We start from the raw sequence: 21,438 nt of genomic DNA on the forward strand, positions 1-21,438 counted from the left end.
AAATGCACTTTCCCCACATAGATAAATTGTTCTCCAGTCACAGTCACCAAAAGAGAGCGAGTCCCTGTTTACATTTCTGTAGAACAGGAGCGCTGCCCCTGCTCCCTCTGCTTTCTGTCCTAGCACCCTGGACAGTGTGTGCTCAGGGCCCCAGGATTGCAAACAGGCTCACCAGGGGTAGAGCTAGGGGTGGGGGCTGCTGGGCGGAGATGTACTTCTCTTTACCTGGTGATTTCCCTCCAGTTTGTAAAATCCTCTGGTCAGCTATGGGGAAACATAAGGGACAGAGAACAAACCTCAGACAAAGATTCACTTGTCCTAAGGTGAAAAGTTGGAAATGAATCTTGATGCTAATGTATCACCTTTAAAATATCTCTGGCAGCAGTTTGGAATATCCAGATTAATGATCAGATTATCTGCTGAGTCTAGGTTTTATGGAGTTTGATGAGAAAGCACCGATAACAGTCTCTATCAGGAGCAATAACTGGAAAATATAAGCTCTTAGCAGAGGAAATACAGTCTTTCCTCCTCTGGTCTAAAAGGGTGGTTGTGGTTGGCTGGGACAAACAGTGGTGTGGCCTCCTGGTGCAGCCCCGTTTGCTGACTCCCCGAGTTGCAGCTGTTGAATTTCCAGACACAAACAAGTATGTATTCTGTGAGCCTTGCTGAACTCACACAGCATGGGAGAGCCAAGCTGGATTCCATTCTGCTTTGCACATCAGCAAGTCTGCTGCCAGCTGAACTCCAGGGCAAAAGCTGTGCCTGGTAATGATGCAGGCAGCAGGGATGGCACAGCTGGTCTGACATGGGCAGTTAAGGGGGACACATTTGGGGCGAGTTGAGAAATGGAATGAGATGAAGACTCATAGAAACATTCATCACTTTCCCCCAAACTGATACACAATAGGGAAATATCTGCTTTTACTTGTCATCAACAACAAGTCTGTGTGTGTATGCATGTTTGTTTATGTTCAGTAAGCCTGGCCTCCTCCTCAGTGAAAAGACTAGGCAGACAGGGAAAAGAGATCAACTCTATGTCAATTGCCACCAGGCAGAGACCAGCTAAAGGGGGCAGAAAGGGCAGAAATCCCATTGGTCTTGCTTTGTGCTGCAGGGATCTGAGTCCTCATTCAGACTGGGGCTCCACTTAGCATCTTCTCTGTCCCTGTCCACATGTCTGAAGAGGAACCAGAAAGGAAGGACAAAGGGATCAATGGTGGTGAAAAAAGGAAGATGCAAATTTAGGGAGTTTTCGTTTTCTTTTCCTAGAAGGTCATTTCTTGACGTTGTCCATTTCTCCTCACCCATTCACGACCAAGGACTGTGTCCCTATAGGGAGGACTGTGCCAGAGAGTTTATCTGAGCCACAGGAGATAAGGAGCTATGGGGCAAGGAAGGGGATTTTTGAGGCTCCCAGGTGGATTTCGGGTGCCCAATTGGGCACTATTCTGTGTAAAGGGCTTATGGGGAAAGTTACAAGTTGTTTGGACCAAAAGAGTTGTGAGATGTAGATGAAATTTGGTTCAGGTGGAGAGCAGACATAGTAGTCACTAGGATGATGTTACCTAGATATAGCATTGGAACACCTGAGATCTAAGAAGATTTTGTGTCTTTGGCTTAGTAAGACAAGATCAGCCAGCCAGTAAGAAGATGGGGCAGCTTGCAGAGTGGATGTGGAATTCTCAAGAATAACAAAAAGTACCACATAACCATCATGACCTCTGATTTGAAATTTTCTCTAGCATAGGGGAAAAGTGTGGTCCCCAAACCAATTGCCTCACATCAGCTGGGAGCTTGTTAGAAACAGACTTTCAAGCTATCCTCTGACTCACTGGATCAAAACTCCTGGGGATAGGGCACAGCGATCTTTCTGAACCCTCTGATGTCCCCTGCATCTTGAGAACCACTGAACTGGATCATGCCATGAATAGTTGCCCAGGTGAGCTGGGCTTACTAGGCTTGTTGGAAACAAAGTAGTCACTTTCTTACTGAAGGTCAGAAGAGATCCACGCCAGGACATCAGCCACCCTGTGCATGTGGAAGGTGAGCCGGCCCAGCTTTAGCCTTTATCTTTGGGTGCTAGGTCCCCTGTCCTTTCCAAAGAAACAATGAACTAGACCAGACCACTTCATTGGCACAAGATCACACTTTAGTTCGGAGACACATTTGCATAAATACTTGAAATGGGTCCACCCCAGCAGGTGGCAGCCTGAGAACATGTGGCTCTCCACAACCCTGTGACAGATACTGCAGCCCTTTAAGCGATGGATTTTAACACTGAAGACAGTTGTGGCCATTGCCAAAGACCCCTTGGGGTGTAGCTGTGGGGCTTGCTTTGACATTCACCATTGACTCCCTACCCCACTCCTCTCTTGAACTAATTTTTTTTCCCCCTCTGAGGTAGATTATTTAACAGGGAACCAAATAGAAAAGAATTTCTTTCATTTAGCCTTGTGAGTCCTTTGCAAACAGGCTGGCTCTGAGTCTCCCATTTGGGTCAATAAGTGCATTTTAACCTTTTAACCTACACCTTCTACTTGAACCTGAGCAAGGTCCAGTCCATTAGGCAGTTGAGTTTCAATCTGCTGCCCCATCCCCACTTCTCCTCCCCTTATGAATTAGGCAGCACCCAAGGGGCTGTGGCAATAGGAGGCCTGGGCAGGTCATGCTACTTTGATATATGGGCCACCAAAAAGGGGACCCTGTCTATACCCCAATACCCCGATTCCATGAGCACAAGCTCTTTTCCTCCATGAGATCACAGAGGACATGGCTGGCTTTCACAGGGCTTGGGACGCTCAGGTTGCAGAGCCCTGTTACAGATGACAGAGGCCTGTCCTGCGGGGTCTCTGTTTTCCACTATCCACTGCTGCCAGCTGGTTCTGCTAGTGCTGAAGCACTCAGCCCAGTCCCCCAGCACTCACTGTGTGAGGAGCAGTGGCTGGATGACGTTAGGGGTTGTTCTCTCTTTGCTGCTCTGTATACTGAAGTCCACGTCATTTGGAACAAAGAAGGAATATTTGACTTTGGGGGAGGGGAGCTCACTAGGTACAGTCAAGAGCTGCACTGTCAGAGCCTCTGATAGCGGCTGGAAGCTCTGTAGGCGCTCCAGGGAGGACATGGAGCCACTGTACTTTAGGATGGTCCCATTCACTAGGATGTCCTGCTCTGTGGCAGAGATGGCCAGGTTGCCATTGAGCAGGTATCGCCCATCAGCAGTCTTCAAAGCCAGGTAGTTGCCATCGTTCTGAACCCCTGGGTGGCTCCGCTGTTTCACATCAATGTTTGTGGCACCAGGTGGGATGGTGATAATGTCATTGTAGCCATATCTATGACAGGGACAGAAAGACACTGTTAGGATGGGTGACTCCCCTGCCTGGGTCCCGAAGGAGACTGATGTGTGCTTGGGATGGGCAGGCAAAAATAACTAGCAAATAGTGAAGTAAATGTCCTACAGTCTAAATAAATTAGCTGCCAGGGCAGAGAGAACTGTCTTGTACACTGGGATTTTCAAGGGTTTTTGCTTTATCTCATAACTCTGCTGCAAAAATTTGGATTGAGGAGTTCAGATGAGTGGATCTTGAAAACAGTAATAAGGAAGAAAACCTAGAAGATTTGAAAAGCTGCGTTGGTACAGCCAGACCTAGCATCTCATGGGTCAAATGAGATCCAAATACACTGACTTCTTTGCACTCTTATACAATTACACTTGCCTTTCTCCATACCTGGGGCTCAAATCCATGTGGAAAAATCTGATGGCTCCACCCAGTCCAGAACCCAAATAGGACAGAAGTCTCATATCACTTCTGAGCCAGTCAGCATCAGTGTCTGATTAGTGTGGACTCAGGGTGGGAGCTAAGGAGGTAAAGCCTGCTTCTTTGGAACCAGCTTCTGAGTGTGCCCAGACCCCATGAGCACCCTGGTTCTCCAGTGGTTGGATGCTACCAGGGGAAAGGTTTCAGGTCCTTTGTAGATATAGGGCTTTATGTAGGATGGACAGAGCTTAATTCTGTAGGCTGGGGAGAAGGTGAGCAGTGTTGAGAAGGACAGTGAGTCCAGGTTCTTTCCTGTTCTCCCCATTTGTCAGCTTGGTCTAGGGCCATGACAGTATTTAAGGCCTTATACCTAGTGTCTAAGAGAAGGTGGTTACATGACCTAGGATCTGAATAGCTCATGTTTTTTTTTTTCTATATGCTTAAACTTAAATGTAAAAAGACTTCTAAGGTGTCTGATATAGGCTGGTTCTGTTCTTTGAGACTGGTGAGGTAAGGGATACACACACACACACACACACACATATATTTATATACACACACATATATACATATATAGCACTTATATATAATATATAAATATAGAACATATAATATATAACACACATTATACATACACATATACATATTAATGCACATATATAAATATGTGTGTGTGTGTATATATATATATACATATATATATATATATATATTCTTTACAAACTTGGATGGCTGTGATGTAAGTAGTGGGAGGAGGCTGGGGTGTTTATGTAGCTGCTGGAAATGCATATATATGTACCACGGGCCAGATTGGCAGAGTGTGGCTCATACAAAAGGGCTAACCTTGCCCGAACTCTCCAGGAAGTTCATGGAATGGTAGAAAGAAAACAAAACAGGAAACAATCACCCAGGACTTAAGAAACCTAGGTTCTCTTTCTGGCAGTCAAGTATTGGTGTGCTCTTAGAAGAGTTGCAATCTTTTGTGCCTTAGTTTTTCCCTCTGTAACACCTGGCATAATAGTGTGGCCATGTCCACCTCCTGCACTTATAGTGGAAATCAAATTACAGCATGGAAGTGAAAGCACTGTGGAAAACACGAGATGCTACATGAATGCAGGCAGTAGGATGTGAGAGAAGTGTTCTCAGTTTCACGAGCTGCTGAGGCCACTCCCTTGTACCACCTCTCCCAACACCCACCTGCAGCCAGGCCAGACATGGGGTAAGCTGTCCTTCCCATAACAGGTCCGAAGGAGCTGTGTTTTGGCAAAGGCCCAGGCTGCTCAGTGTAAAATCCCCACTCACGTGGCCTGCTTGCTGATAAAACAACGGCTGCCCTGGCTGCTGCCCTTCCTGCCGCCAGGCCCTGTGCCAAGTTCTCCACACATCCCATCTCCGAAACCCCTATTGTGACTCTGAGATAGACAGGACTCTTGAGAAATGGAATCTCAGAACATTTAAATAACTTGTCCAGCAGATCAAACTTGGGCCCATCAGAGTCCAAAGCTCCTCAGGATCTTGTGCAGAAATGCTCAGGACTGGAAATCCTCACCTTGTGGGTGTGAAGAAACCGGAGATCTTTCTGCACGTGTTGCCTGTGCCCCCGCACACTCCGCATCGGTCCAGCTTCTTTGGCGAGTCCACCACGTGGTCACAGCCCGCCTTGACACACTGGCCCCGGACGCAGATGGCCAGAGTCTCTGGCCCACACAGGGTACCATCAATCACCTGGGACAGGAAAGGAAAGAGAGTGTGTGGAACACAGAAGCAGCTGCAGGTGGGGTGGCAACAGGCTGCCTTCCTCCCCATCTCTGATCCGAGTCTCAGAATTCTCACCTTGGCTTCAAACACTTTGAACTCTCTCCTTCCCCGGGCTCGGCAGAACAACTTGCAGCGGTCCCGGGGAGACACTCCTGAGTATTTGGGGACCCACTGCAGTAAATTCCCATCTAGGCCAGTGTAATTGTAGGCATTATATTTCTCACACTGCTGCTCTCTGAAGCTTTTCCCTAGAAAGAGTAAGAAATGGAACAGAAGTAACATACTTGCTGAAGCTAGGAGGATCCAGGTGGAAAAATGATCAGATTGAAGGCCTCTCTTTCCTCTAGGCTTTGGACTTCACTTAAGGACACAGGCCCAATGTCATCTGAACCCAGTGTTTCTGGACACACCCTGACCTGCATGCACGTGTGGCTTTTACTCAAAGGGGCCAAGAAGGGAGCCAGCCAGCCTCATGCCGGACTTTCTGTGATAAATATCCTTTCCATTTGGGAAAGACATTCATTCTACTTCACAGATGAATAAATAAACTTAGGTGGGAATAGGAAACCATTCAGTAAGTGTGGCAGGCACAGAATGATGCTGGAAACTATATTTTCATGACTCTCTTGATCTTTCTCCATCTTGATTTCCTTGGAGACAGGGGACATGTGGCTAAAGACTTCTCAGCTTGCATTTTCGAGCTCTGATCTTCCCCCTATCCCCCTTTCTGTAATTCTGGCTCTGTGTGGGGTAGCTGTACTGGCATGTACACACATTACCTCCAACTCAGCAATGGCAAGCACCATCTGGTCCTTCCATTAACTGGTTTCATTTGGTGACGCTACCATATTCCAGTCTGAGTCTGGCATCCTAGTGTTTCCTGAATATTTGAGCCTCTCTGTTCACCATTTCCAATATGTCATGAAGTCCTCTGCTATATTCAAAACAATCTGTGGTTTAGATGCCTGCATGCCACTCTTGCCATCCCAAGCCCAGGCCTCGTGGCTTCCCGTGGGACACAGGGCCCAGCCCCTTGCACACATCTGCCCTCTCTCCCCTCCTGCTCCACCCTGCTTCCAGGCCGCACTATTGGAAATGCGGTGTTTCCTTATGCAATCTTAGACTTAAACCTGTTGTTCTCATCATGGCCCTCCGACCCGGCTGTGCATGTGGATGGCCTGTGGGACTTCTAATACAGATGCGGTGCTCCACCCCTGAGATTCTGAGTCAGTATGGCTGAGGGGGTCTGGGCTGTGTTTGGAGAAGCTTCCTGGTGACCTGATGGGACTGCCATCACAGAGAAGCTCCAGATGCTGTTTCAGCCTTCAAGGGCCTTTGTGACCTGGCCCTGATGCACGGGTAAATTCTACTTGGTTCCACCTTAGCGAAAGATAGTGCTTCTCACACATTTTTCTCATCTTGGTATGTCCCCACATACCTTGACACCATCTCAGTTCACCTTGTTCCAAACACCTCATGAAGCTTCTGTTTTGCCCCAACTTCCCTTTCTCTGAGCTCATCACAAGCCTAGCGTGTATGCTCATAAATTAATCAATGAGCAAGGCTCTTTTGCTGTGTGAAGGGGTTTGTGTCTCAAATCAGTCTGCAAGCTCCTTGGGGACAAAGCTTTGTGCATTTAAAAATATAATTTGTAGCATCAATTGTAGTTCTAGAGAACTACTAGAGGTACTAAAAATACCGGACTGAAATGGCTGAGGTTGCACCTGAGATCATCATGTCACTTATCATCCATGCCCACCAAGGTAACCATCTCCTTAAACTATCTCCTTCTTCCTTTCCCTGAAACATCTTAGCCCATATGCCAGGCAAACCCTCCTAATTACAGAGCAGTTTCTACAGCCTGTGCCATTGCTGATCCTTCCTGTCTTGCAAAACTGCAGAGCCTACAGATTTTCCTATTAGACATCAACCTAATGCCAGGGTGTCTTGGCACTTGCATGAACCTCTCCTAAAGCTTCACTCCTCTTTTCATGCCTGCCAATACTTCCTGGAGCTGCCCAAAGGGGAGTCGGATGGGACGGTGGGGGAAAAAAGTTCTAATGATTCCTTTTTATGAGTTTGCTGCTGCCCTTTACTGCCTCTAAGTTAATATGTATGCTTTCTAGCACATGCTATAGGATAGAAGTACGCCAGGGGAAGGTTGAGACAGTGTTGCTTCCTAGGAAGGTTCTATAAGGCGGTTGCCATGGCCCCAAGGGAAGACAGGCAACTCTTCACAGAAGGAATGTGCACAGGAATCAGATTCAGAAATCCTCCCTCCTCTCTGGGCTAAATGTTGGCTGGAGAGACCTTGGAGGTTTGGCTCTGCCACTTGCTTTGGAAAACGCTTCCATTCTGCACACAGATGAGGGTTCAGATTATTATCCTAGACACTAGTCCGTCTGCAAAGGACTCCCTGTAGGTTTGGTTGAGAGAAACACACTATATCCATGCCTCAGAAGACAGGGCAATGCCTCTCCTGACCTCACTAGAATTTCCCAACATAGTGAAGCTGTTGTGGGTCCTTGTGAGTTCACTAAAGCTAGGTACCTTTCAAAGCCCATTATCACCTGGTTCACAAACAACTGGGAAACCCTCCCTTCTCCTTCTCTGGGACTCTGTTGCAACAAAAATAGCAGCTGCTTTGGCTATTAAGTGGTGATTACCATCAGGGGGGCACTCCTCTGTATTGCAGGACTGGTACTTGGCTCTCTGACCCAGGCAGTACTTTCCTCCATTCTGAGGCTGAGGATCTTTGCATTCACGATATGAAAACTGTATTCCACCTCCGCAGGTCCGGGAACATTCTCCCCAGGGTCCCCACTGGGTCCAGCCTCCATCCACCACTGCCTGCAACACACAACACCATGGAGTCAGGAGCACAAAGGAAGGGGTTTCAGTTGCATGTGCAACCCACAGGCCTGTCTTCCACATCGATGTATTCTTATCTGGCTGCACAGTGTGTGGTGAACCGCTTCAACCAGTGTTTAGTGTCTGTATGGTCTGCAGCTTTCTGAGCAGAGACTGTGTGGGCACCTTCCCTGCTAGCTGCCTCAGGTCTAAAGCAGTAGCTTGCCTGTAAGTGCTCAGGACAAACAAGAGTCTTTCATGGGAACAAGGTTGGCTCTAATGTAGTGGTTCTCCACTGGGGTGCATTCTGTCCCTCACAGGCAATGTCTGAAGATGCTAAAGTTGTTCCAGCAGGGGAAGGCGTGGGATGAGCCCACAGATGCTACTAAATATCCAGCAGAGCACAGGCCCCACAATAAAGCTTTACCCAGTCCCAAATGTCACTGTGCTGAGGTCAGAGACCCTTTTCTAAAGGCACAGTCACTGATATTGGGCTACTGGCTGCTGGTTCCAGTGCTAGGATAATGCCCAGGAAAGAAACAGAATCATTTCCAAGTTTATAAGTGGCTTATGAGAATAAAATTTTTCCCTTGATAGGTCTAAAGAAGGTTTGAAATAAAAACTGGGGTGGGGTAGTGGTTTAAAGGATTGGAAATTATCCAGGTATGTTATGTGCATACACTTATCCCCCCAAATGAATATCACTATTCTGTATTACTAATATGAGCTAAAATAATGAACTAATTTTCAAAAATTATAAAAGTAATGCTTATATAAAAATGAAAAATACTGACTGTAAAAAAAAGCAATACTGAAAAAATGAATAGGACATACATGTATAAATACCGAATAGTTTCTCTGGTGTGAGAAACTGAAAGTGTACATAAGGGTCAAAATGTATAATAGATAATGTGAAATAGGAAGAAAAGGTCCAAAGAGGAAGGGGAAGTGGAAGGGGTAGGGGAAAAGAAAGAAGGGAAAGGAGTAAATATAAGAAAAGGAAAAAATGGAAACAAAGTTTTTATAAATAGGGAGGGGTAGAGGGGTTAAAGGGAGGGCAGGGAAATGGGGAAAAAATAAGGATTAAGATATATCATGTAATTCCCAATGATGAATGCCATCATGTTGTATACCTACTATGCACCAATAAACTTAAAGAAAAAAATCCCTACCAATTCTTTTGTTCTGAATCATTAAGATATGTGCTTTCATTTTACAAAGAAATGAGTTTTTCTCTCTCTTTCTCTCTATATATGTATATAATTTTAGGCTCTGCCTTTCTCCTTAAAAATAGATGATAAACATAATCCCATGAGCATTTCATGTCAGTGTTTGCCCGCACCTAGCTTGGTTCTTAGGGAGTGGGTGGACAGATCCTTTCCCTCTCCCCTCAGTACCAGGGAAGAGAGTCAACAAGGGGCCTAGGCCAGGGCCCAGGGCTTACCCATGAACCCATCATAGGCTTAGGATGAGTGTGTGGCTTAGTCAGCCCAGGGGTATTCCTGAGGCTCAGTAGCAAAGACAAGCTCCTTGGAGCATGCTTGGGGCACCCTGCTGTTCAGTGCTAGGTGGGGGACCAGGTTATGAGACTCAGTAGATGCTCTTTCATGGTGATGGCTCCATGACTTGTAGTAAGAGAAACACGATCACCCACACAGTTTGGATGTATTAAGAGCAGGGCGAAGGAGTGAATTATTTAAAAATTCTCTCTGGCATTACTTTGGTTTTCCCTGCAAATTTCCTCTGTATAGGGCCAAGTTTTCTCCACCTGGTTAGAGGAGGCACCAATTCCTTCTCCCTTCCTCCTCTTGGAGTGTGGGATTCTCATGATTACTTTATTCCTTTCACTTCTAATTAGGAATTCAACTCCAATGTGTGGAGGGTATGAATGCTTTTCACTCAACCCTTGATGAAATATTCCTACCCCACATTGTTCCAGTTATAATGAGAATTCATAAAGTCTCCTGTTTAGTGAGTGCCTGCTTTCTGGTCTTCATTGTTCCTACCAACCTGCATGAGGCCTCATTTAGCTCCAAAGCAGAACCAAGGGAGGACTGCTGAGCCTGCTGACTATGATTACAGCTTGTAAGGGCTCCTCACTCATGTGGATAAATATGCTTTGGTTTGTTCAAAGATAGATCTCTTAGTTCCTGCCTCTCAAGTGTGGTTCCTCCACTGAAAGCATCCCTTGCCCTGCTCTGTGCTCCTTCTTGCCTCCCCTTCCCCTCTCCCCCTTCTTCACCTTGGACCTCTCCACTTCCTCTTCTGGCAGACAACTGCCATCCAAGCACAAGCGCCCAGGTGCACAGCGGGTGCCATCAGCCCAGTGCAGGCTGCCATTCCTCGTGTGGCAGATGCCCTCATCACCATCCACTTGGCACCAGAGCTGGGCACAGGTGTCCTGCTCAGAGGTGTTGGGGCAGTGGCGGTAACCTGGTCCAAAGATCTGCTTGCACTGTTGGTCCAGGTCATAGAGGGCCCTGCAGCCTGGGAGGTCTGTGGGGAAGGGCAGGGCTGAGGTAGGGGCATCCAGGAGACAGTCCCCTGAGAATAGAGGAAGCAGAAGGGTGAGAACAAAGGTTAGGGCCTCCCTCTCAGCTCTCTGTGCCCCCCCACTTTAGGCTAAAATTTGAAAAGAGGTGGTTTAAAGTCTAGGCGTCATGGTTTCCTTGACTCAGGTAGACATGCCAACACTTGAACATCTACACAGAGCCTAGCTTGTTTGGATGAATAGTAGCAAAGACTTTTTTGGGACTGACTTTCTTCTGCTGTCCAGAACATTTAAGGATGCATTTCTCCTGACAGTGTATGCTTAGTGAATGTCAACTAATTGTACGGTTAATTCACATCACAATATAATGGGGAATGTAAATATACTCTTAGAAACCGTGGCTGGCAAGGAAAGAATACACACACACACGCACACACACACACACACACAGAGCAGTACTAATGTTTGGACAATCTACTGTTTTTGCACTACCTGTGTCCTTGCCTCTTTCATTGAGAAGGATCTAGAATACATTGCTTTGCTGCTTTAACCAACACTTCACTGTCTTAACCAGGCACCCCAGGCCCTTAGTGCTTGCTCTCACATGACTGATTACTGTTTCTTTGCTGCTGCTAGTGCTGCTGTTGCTGTTGTTTTCTTTGCTATTTCTGAGCTATCATAAGATCAGGCACCCAGCCTAGAACATCCTCTTCTGTACTTTTTACTACAAACATTCTTCCATTCCTTTAAGCTGTGCTCAAACTCACCTCTTCCAGACAAGCTTCTCAGACTAATTCCACCTGTTTTGATGATGAAATCTAAATTAGCCCAGAGCTCAGGCTACAGTGGCAAGAGGCAAGGAAGAGAACTCTGGGGAGATGCCTAGGATGCCTTCTGAGAAAGACGCATTTTGAAGTCTCTCCCTGCCCTAGGAGCCTCATAAGAAAGCACAGCTGCAGGGAGTCCCCAGATCGGCATAGGTGCCAACAGCTGTCAAGGGGTCTGCTGGATGGGGGACCAGAGAGGAAGCCAAGTGGGGCCTACCATGGCCATCGTCCAGGAGCTCGGTGAGGTACATGGCACTGCAGGGAGACCAGGGCAGCGTCTTGTTCAAGTGGATAAAGAGTGGCGCCATCATGTGGTGTTTTTCCATGGGCCCAAAGAGCCGAACGCAGGGCTTGGAGTCATCATGGGGCATGCTGAGAACGTGCCCTGAGGGGTCAAAGAGACTGGTCCATTCCTCCATCCTCTGGCTACCCCATCCCACTTCTTGTGTGGCCAGCAGTGGCAATAACGTTGGTAGTGCTATTGCGTACAAGTTCCTCATCATACAGATTTTTGTTTCAGGCCTCACCCTGGGCTTTTTTCTTCCAGGAAGCTTTTTCAGATATCTAAGCAGCAATGGAACCCCTTTATTTTCTGCATCTGCTTGTCTGAAATTCACACTCATCTCTCCTACTTGCTATCCAATGTGGAAGCCCCAAAACCTGACTGCTCAGCTTGCGTACAGTATCATGACACCCCCTCAGCATCTGTTTCATGTTTGGGTACCCCCAGGCCATCTCTGATGGTGGCCCAGGATACTACTGAATGGAGGCAACAATGTCAAGCACTGGATCCATTTGTGTGTAATCACTGTGTCAAAATTAGGAGGAGATAATGGCTAAGTGTGAGAGCTGCCTCTTTCTCAGGGTCTGAGCAACTTTGAACCTGGAGGTATCAGTTCTCTTGGCTGACATAAAGCAGGCCTTGACACAGCCGGTCTTACCTAGCTCGTGGGCCACGGTGTAGGCTGCCTGTAGGCCCTCGTCTTTGATCACGGAGCAGCTCATGCTGGGGTCACAGATTGTGCCGATGTCCGCCATGCCTAGGGTGTTGCAGTGCCCATCATTCCCACAGAAGTCCTGTGTGGCAGAGAGAGGTCATCAGCGAGTGTGTGTGAGGGGCAGCAGCTTTCAGACTAGAGGTAGGTACCAGGGGGCACATGGCATTGCCCTACTGAGTATCCCATGAGATACCTGCTCACTAGCCTGAGAATTGCTTGCATTTACTGAGATTTTTTTTAAACAGTGGGAAGTGAGAGTAGGGCTTGCTATCTGGATATCTCAGCCAGTGGTCCTGCATTATTTTGGTTATAGTCATCATCGCTTGTCTTTCTCAATTGAAGAGTGAAATTTACCACTGTTAAACAATATGCGCATGGGCATGTGTGTGGGTGAACACACACATACACCTGTTAAGAGGGACTTCTGAGTGGTAGAAACAGAAAAATGTACCTCTGTCTTCCCATAGGCAGCACAACTCATGTAAGGGAGGGTGTTCCTTATTGACCTGGACATGTCTGAGGGCTGGCTGGGACTTCAAAGGCCTGTTTTGGGAGTCAGAACACCACAGTAGTTCTGAGAGTGGCTCTACAGCAAGCCTGCATGGGCTTGGCTATAGGTGCTGCCAACATGTGTCCTCTCTGTGCCTCAGTTTCCTCAGCTGTAAAATGAGGATAATGCCACACTCAACTGTGGGATTGTAGTGAGGACAGCAAGGTGGAGAGGGTTGACACACAGTACCCTATGCCCTTGCCTTCAGGAAGCTGCCCCTTTAAATCACACCAAGTGGTTGGGCAGTCTTTCTGCCATAGTAGGTTCTTGAATGATCCCCAGTTACCTGCTTGTAAGTTTAGTAGCCACTCTAGACAGAATCCTTGTCCCACTTCCAGCCCTAGCTCTCTCCCCAGCCAGTTTGAGTCTGCTTCTTCTTGTTATGACCTCAGCAGACAGCTGGTCACAAATTTTTGGAAAACTGCCCTCACAAGATTCTTCTTCCCTTGCAAATACCTCCTGCTTGTCCTCATGACCTCCTCCTCATCACTGTAAGCGGGAGGCTTCTGGCATCCACTGAGGCCAGCAAGGAGACAATTGCCATGTCTGGCTAACCCCCACCCATCTATCTCTTGTCCCCCTCCTCCCTGGCTTCTGGAGGTGGCCCACATACCTGTCTTGTGAGCAGGATGGCTGTGTCATAGTGCTCTGGGTGGCGGTCGCTGGGCTTGTTGAAGGGCCGCTGCCAGCTGCAGAAGTTGCGCAGTGTGAGCCCGCCATTGTCCGACACCTCTGGGCCCCACTTTTCATCTTCCACTATGAGCACTTTCACCACGACGAGGTTGATGGCGTTCTGGATGCTGGGGTGCTTATAGATGCGGGCTGCTACCGACATCAGGGTTAGGATGTGGTTCTGTTGAGAAGGGGGAGAGTGGGGAGAGGAAGTGTCCAACCTTACAGCCCTGCTCTGCTCGCTGCTATGGTCTCTTGTTGTATGGCATTTACCTTGCTTGTGCCAGGTCTTGGTTGACCATTGGATTTACAGCATCTCTCTGAGGACTCACAAAATGCTTGAGGCCTCAGCATTATTTCCCTTCACATTCCACAGAAGAAATGCAAGTCAGTAATTAGTCCAAGAGCACAAAGCTGATGGGTGTACAGCCAGCATTTGAACCCAGACCTGCCTAGCTACAAGGCTTGTCCATTTAACATCCAGACCAGCCATATGTAGCTATCTAGATCCCAGTTAAGCAAAATTTAATACAATTAGTCGAACCGGCCACATTTCAAGTGCACCAATACCAGTATAGGGCTGATGACTTCTGTACTGAAGCCACAGGTAGAGCATTCTTTCAGGCTACATGGCTTATTCTGCTGCCTTGCTGCCAACCACCTCTACCTGTTCCCAGTGTCAGCCCAGAAGCAATGACCATAGTAGTTAAGTTTAGAATTTTCCCCTCAGAACTCAGTTAGGTATTTTCCTGATATCTGTTGGGGAAACTTCTAGTCTTCAGGATGGACATTGTTACCCTGAAAACTTTTCTCTAATAATCACTCCCAGCAGTAGCCACTCATTGCCATCACTGGCCATGCTCACCACCCATCAACTCATTCAATTCTCAAGCTAACACCACTGAGCACTGTAATTCCCTGTTTCATGAACCACACAGTGGAGGGTTATACAAGTTTAATAACTCATTGAAGGTTGCACTGCTTTCAAAACCAGGATAACAGCCCAGGTGTGTCTGGGCTGCCAACCACTCCCCTACTGGATACCAAGGCTTTGAGAGTAGGCCAGATGCAGGCTCAGTCTCCTGCTTGGGTACATCTTGAAGTGTCCCTCTTGGACTATTTTAGAGCGATAGGGACAGCAGGACAGAGGTGGGCATGCCTGGTGCCCACAGTGTGGCCAGCTGAGTTGCTGATACTTGCTCTGCCTATCTGCTCCCTGGGTGACCACTTCCTGTCAGCCTGTGTTCTCCTGTGGCCTGGAAGGTGGGAGGAGAAGGAGAGAAAAGGAGGGGGAAGTCAAGAGAGGGACATTCCATGTGGAAAGGCCATGTGTGGGAGTTCCAGATAAATCCAATTTTTTTGTGAATGGGATCTGTCTGTTCACCTCAAAGGCAACAAGCCAGGTATTTTGTTAGCCCTACAAACATGGATTGGCAGGTTACTAAGTGAAGGTTACTTAACATGTCAAGCACTCCAGTTATGTTTAAGCTGATGTAAACATCTTATCAGCAGAGCTGAAACTTGGCATTAGCTACTGAAGTTGGATTCCTAAGGGAAAGAAAGCAATCATATCATTATGCAACTGAGGGTGAGGGCTGAGGAATGGTAGCTTGTTGAAGCTAACTTCCTGGCCAGGTCTTCTTGGTTTCTGGGGGCCAGAAAGTCTTCTGGATGCTCCAGGCAGGAATAGGGTTTGATGGACATGGACTATCTCCTGAAATGTCTTCTAAGGCAACCTATAACTGCACTCACAAGATTTCTTCCTGTCAAGCCCTAATTCCACAATCTGAAAATCAGGAAAGATGAGGTCTTTCAAAGACATTTTAAGGTCACAAGATGTCCACTGCTAAATGGTGGTTCAGTGCAACTCAGCACAAGGAACTGAAGACTTGTGGATTAAAATGGTCCATTTGCCCAAGCTGGCCAGATCAGACTGGCCTCCCTCCACAAGAGATGATGCAAAGGTCACGCCCCCAGTGGAGACCAAAAGGAAATGACGTAAATCACTGCATGAAGGTCAGGGTACGTAATAAGTTTCCCAGCACTAAGGTTTCCAGCGAGCGTCCTTCTCTGCAGTTTAAGGAACTCATATGATCACCTCCAGTTACTCAGCAGCTGTCAGGCTGAGCCATTTTCCTTCAAGACTCTGAGTTGGGCTTGAAGGCATCTGAAGGTCTTCTTAGTCACTGATTATCACAGACGATAACTTGCATTATCTGGCATTATAACCCCCTCACAGGGGCTATAAGGATTCTGTGGCTCAACATTCCTTTCAGAGTCTCCAGTCCTGGTCCTGCTGATCCCATCCTTTCCCTTCCCTTCCCTTCCCTCCCACTCCAAATTGGCTTATGTGAGAAACAAGGGCAGGAGACTTGCTTTGCAGGGCATCCCAGAGTTCTCCAGGCGGAAGGACCCTGTGCCTGGGCCAGGTATGTCAGCTGAATTTGTGAGTGTCTCAGTCTCCACTCATCCCTGCTTACAGTTGTATGGGGAGTAGGCCTAGGAATCAGTCAAGGAAAGGTCAGATGGTTTGCTCTACCACCTGGCATCTATTTATACTTTCCTGATCACCACATAAGTGTAGGCTGTGTGCTCAAGAATGTGAATGAGATCCTGTCCCACATGGACTGGGGCCCCCAGCATAAGAAGCAACCTCCAAAAACCATATAAGGTTGGGAAAAACCCATGATCTGCCTGGCCAAGGATGGCCAAAAATCATTGCTCTTGAATGAATGGGGATCTCTTCTCCTTAACAGGAAAGAAGATGTTTTGGGAGGCATTTCCTCCTGTGCTAGTGTCCCTGGTTACTGGCTGAAGGCTGGCCCTCTTTGAGATACAAACAAGGAGATTTCTCATCCAGAGCTTGGGTGGCAGCCAAAGTCAGGCTTGGTGCGAGTCTGAGGGACTACCTCAGGTGGTGAGGCACCTCACCAGGCTGAGATGCCAAATGCGTTTCTGGCAATGCTTCTCCTTCTGGCTGGAGTTTCACTTTCTGAACCTTGCTCATTTTCTTGTCACACTACAGGCCCTAAGGTTTCCCTCTATGGCCTGTCTGGGGAGGCTGGGAGAAGAGTGGCAATGTGAAAACTCACCTGGTACCATTGCTCTACCTTCCTGGTATTTCTGTAGGACCTGATGCAGTGCTGGGGAGACACAGTGGAGTTGCAAAGAAAGAGGAAAGGAGAAAGAGGAGGAAAGAGAGAGATTTGCATGAATATCCTTCATCTTGTCTTGTTCTCCAAAGAGCAGAGGGTGATATCACTTCTCCAGAGTGCACCCTTATACGAAACTAAAAGGAGTCAGCCTTAAATACCAGGATCTGGGGAAAACTGAAGAAGGGCTCTCTGCCTTGTGCGGCAGCAGAGTGGAAACATGGTTGCTTGTACTGCATGGGCAGGTGGCCCACCCCATCATCTGTACTTTGATGAATGCTTTCTAGCAAGGCTAGCAATGGCTATGACTTGTTGAATACCTACTATGTACTGGGCACCAAATCAGTGCTTTCCATGTTTTGTTGCATCCTTAAGACAGACAATGTCAGACTTCGGGATAACTGCTTCTATTTTGTCGTGAGGAAAAGGATACAGAGAAGTAGATAATTTGCTAAGGAAACTCAGTTATTTCTATTTTACACCAAGTCTGTGCTTCTGGCCACCACACCACGACACATCTTTGCTGCTACAAGGAAAGCTGGTGAAGCCAAGACAAATTCAAAGCATGAAAGCAAGTGAGGCTGCCTCTGTTATTGTCTGTGCCCACCCACCTTTTGCTATTGAGACATTTCCTCAGGGAAACTCTCTTTTATTAGTCATTCTGACTGCAGCAGACCCAAAGGAAGGAAGACACTCATTCTTTTGCCAGTGGGAAGAACATAATTCATGCACACCTAACACTTGTCTTCCCCCCTTGAAGCCTGGGATGGCTTCAGAGCAGGTAGGACCTTTCTGTTTATATTCTCATGCAAGCCAGGACACTATTGACATTCACAGACAGTACTACTGATGTTGCAACAGGCGTGGACCATATCCATGCTGGCCAAATGAAGCTATTGGATCACTTCAGGATAGGGGCTTGAGGGAGACATTTGCTCTAGAGAACAGAGGTGAGGGGCAGGTAAGATGCCTGAGAACCATTTTCTGAAATTACCCCATAAAGCCTGACAACTTGGGCTGATCGGGGATGCCTGGGGAAGATGAGCATCATGCCTAACTCATCTCTACTAAGAAGAAAATTCAGAAGCTCTGATTATTTCTGAGACTTCCCAGACTGAGCCTGGGTCATTGCTCAGCCCACCACTCACTCTGTCCTGCTGCAGGTTCCTCCAGGGGACAATCAGCAGTGGTCAAATGTAGACTTAATGGACTTTTCCAGGGTGGTCCCTCTTTCTTTCAGAAGCTCCCTGTGGCTGAGCCCCTTAACTCTGAAATCAGATAAGAAGGTGGGAGGCAGGAGGCCCCCTTTTGTCAAGGGATTAAGTGAACTCAACTGCACAGAGTTCTGAAAGATTTCATTGTCATTTAGCAGTGGCAGCTAAAATCAGTTTCGAGCATAGCTAATCTTTCTTATAACTTTGAAGATGAAGGCAGCTTCTCAGGAGCAAGGCTAATCCTTCTGCTGGATGTCTTGGACTGCTGGATTTGAGGACCCATTCAACAACATCAACAAGAGTCAAAGGATAAAGAGTCACAGACCTTCCTAAAGAGACAACATGATATAAGGGCATAGAGAGCTGGAGTTAGGTTTTGGAGACCTGGGCTGCAGATCTAGTCTGTCACTTACTAGTGTGACTTTGGGCAAGTCACATGAGGTGTACATTCCTCCTCTTCCCCTCCCAGGTACTGCCACTGAGGCCGTGTTTGTAAAAGCACTCCATAAAGTGAACATACTCAGAGAGTGGCCAAACTTTGTGTTATCCTAAAGCAGCTGCATGGGCACTTAGAATAGAATTGATTACTTGTTCCAGGTGTCTTGCTACTTCTTAGGGGGAGTAGAGACTTTTTTTTTTTTTGGTACCAGGGATTGAACTTGGGTCCTTGCACTTGCAAAGCAGGCCACCAAACTGCTGAGCTAAATCCCCGGCCCAAGGCTCTTTTGACCATCATCACATCTGATTACTCTAAGACCCCCCAAAGTGCCTTGAAGCTGTGTGGGTGAACTCTCCCCACCATTCCTTGGACAATTGGGAATAAAGAAATGGCTCCATCTGGAGGAAGTGGGTTGAAGCAGGCTAGGTTTTGGGGTGATAATGCTTAATTTTCACTCTTCTCTCTACCTGAGCCTATAGGCCCATTTTAAGAAGCCCTAGGGTTTTTTTTTTTCTTTTTTTGTACCAGAGATCGAACTTGGGTCCTTGTGCTTGCAAGGCAGGCACAGAACCATTGAACTAAAGCTAAATCACCGGCCTTTGTTTGTTTTGTTGGTACTGGGGATAGAACTCCAGCCCTTGTGCTTGCAAGCTTGCAAGGCAGGCTGCGAAACCACTGAGCTAAATCCCCAGCCCTTCAGAAGCCCTAGGCATTAAGCTGAGTATCTCAATGGTTGGTCAGAGGGGCCAGTGGGCAGTTATAGACAGGTGTGCCTCAGCCGCACACCATCCCAGCAGGTGGGAGCAGGAGTGTAAGTGGACTGAGATGTGAGACCAAGATGGAGGGGACAGTCTGCTCCAGCTGAGTGAAGATTTCTTTTTGCAGAAGATGTAAAAGTAGACTTCCTAGGGGGCAGGTGGCCATCCCATCATCCCTGCTTTGATGAATGGGGCCTTCACAGGTGTCCCACACCTGTTCTGATGCCCTCTCCTGATCCAAGGTGGCTGGCTGGGTGGGGAGGTCCCTGTGTGTGGCCGTCAATGGTTCAGAGACCTGAGTATGTACAGGGAGAGAGGATAGGGGTAAACATGAACCATGGCCTGTAGCTAGAGGTCCCGTGAGGATGGCAAGTGCCCATGTGGCTCTGACACAACTAGCCCACTTCTCTGGGACAGCAGCCTAGATTTCAAGTGGAAGTGAACAAAACCTGGCGTGGAACCCAACTGACCAGATAAATCAGCATTGGCTCAAGGCTCACAGGGCAGACAGCCGTGAGGGTTCAGTGATATGCTCTGGGAGAAACCAGTACCACACAAGCGTTCAGGGGAGTGTCCCTGGGGTTTAACTGGCCCCACAGTAGCCAGAAAAGAAGCCATGTGGACCTCTCCCCAGCAGCTAGAAGCTCTGCCAGCCCTATCCATGTTTCCCATCAGATCTTTCTTCCTCTGTACTTACCAGTGAGAGCAGAGTGGTGTGTGTGTGTGTGTGGGGGGCGGTAAGATCCTTTGAAAAGGCTGACTACTGTCTCATCTAGATTCTGCTGCACAGGTGATGTCAGTGCATTTGGTGCAGGCTGAGTCTAGAATGGGTTGCTGGCCAAGCTTGCCTTCACTGCAGAAGTGTTAACCATGTTGCTGTGGTGTGCTAGGATCTGCTGCAGGGAACTGTGAACTCTGGGCAGGTCAGTTCTTCCCCAGCTGGGGTATCTCTGGTTCTATGTCTCCCAGGGGAAGAGAAAACAGCCCTCTCCCACATCCTTACTCTCTTCTCCTGGAAAGACATTTGCCTGGTCTTTGGAGGGAGGTACTGGGGCTGAGGGTGACACAGGCAATTTTTGTTGAATCAACACCCTCTTTGCATATGGTTAGCAATGGCCTGGCTAAAACAACCATGCCCTAGACCCAATTTTTCCTGTACCAGCTCATTTGGGAGCTGAGTCTGAACTGAGGGCAGCTGGGTGGACCCAACCCAGCTGTGGCTCCTCCAGAGACCTTAACTGCAAGTTCATTCTACCCCTTGCTCCTTCCCCTTTTCACTGAAACTTCAACTGCCAGGGCTGAGCCCCCAGGCAGAAATTCTGTTCCCCTCCCTCTTTGTGTTGGATGCTGGCGCTACTAAGTTCTGCCAAGGCCGAGCGCCAGGTTGGCAAGGTATCTATGCCCCTTGATCAGAACCAGCTGGGTGCACAGAATCTGGGCAGCCCTTTTCTAGGTTCAGCTCTCTCCAGACAATGTCTTTTACTTATGACAATCCCAGTTCTGTGCCCTAAGGGAATCAGCCACCTTTTTCCAACTCAGCTGCCTTTTCTTGGGAGCTTCTGAGTTCCCTGACAGCAGAACCCTCAGGAAATGGGGTGGGGTAGGGGCGCTTTCCTGAAATGTGCAATTTCCATCCTGTTGGGAGAGGCAGGTGCTCTGGAGAGGGTGTGTTCGAACCCACTTTCAGGTCGGTTGACAGGAGCTGCAGGAGTCATAGAGAATGGAGAGAGGACAGACTGGGTGTGGGAGGATAGGAAGCCAGGATGGCACATGTTAAGAAAACTTACTGGTGTTTCTCACAAAGGAGAGAATCTTGTTTGGGGTTAGCTTGGGAGGGTGAAGCAATCCCTCTAACTCTCCACCCCCCACTGGGAAGGGAAGAATTGGGAGCCGGGGAAAGGCTCCGGAGCCTACCTGCAGGTCGGCGCTGTAGAGGGCAGCCATGGACGCATCGGCCACCACCAGCGTCTCCAC

General features: G+C 47.9%; 1 protein-coding gene across 2 annotated transcripts; it reads right to left on the minus strand.

Annotated features, from left to right (window-relative positions):
• Positions 1 to 2,210: 2,210 nt before the first annotated feature.
• Positions 2,211 to 21,432, minus strand: Adamts8 (ADAM metallopeptidase with thrombospondin type 1 motif 8). Of its 2 annotated transcripts, XM_033764008.1 has the most exons (9): positions 21,379 to 21,432; positions 13,843 to 14,082; positions 12,623 to 12,758; positions 11,899 to 12,066; positions 10,606 to 10,907; positions 8,180 to 8,363; positions 5,589 to 5,761; positions 5,305 to 5,480; positions 2,211 to 3,329 (listed from the first exon to the last, which is right to left on the minus strand). In XM_033764008.1, exons 1-9 carry the CDS (start codon positions 21,406 to 21,408, stop codon positions 2,921 to 2,923), a joined length of 1,818 nt encoding a protein of 605 aa, XP_033619899.1. In that variant the 5' UTR covers positions 21,409 to 21,432; the 3' UTR covers positions 2,211 to 2,920. The 2 variants fall into 2 exon arrangements, with proteins under 2 accessions (XP_033619899.1, XP_033619900.1); XM_033764009.1 differs by lacking the exon at positions 11,899 to 12,066.
• Positions 21,433 to 21,438: the final 6 nt, after the last annotated feature.

This window comes from Fukomys damarensis, unplaced genomic scaffold (assembly GCF_012274545.1).
Source record: "Fukomys damarensis isolate Sample0158 unplaced genomic scaffold, DMR_v1.0_HiC HiC_scaffold_16, whole genome shotgun sequence".
NCBI classification, from domain to species: Eukaryota; Metazoa; Chordata; class Mammalia; order Rodentia; family Bathyergidae; genus Fukomys; species Fukomys damarensis.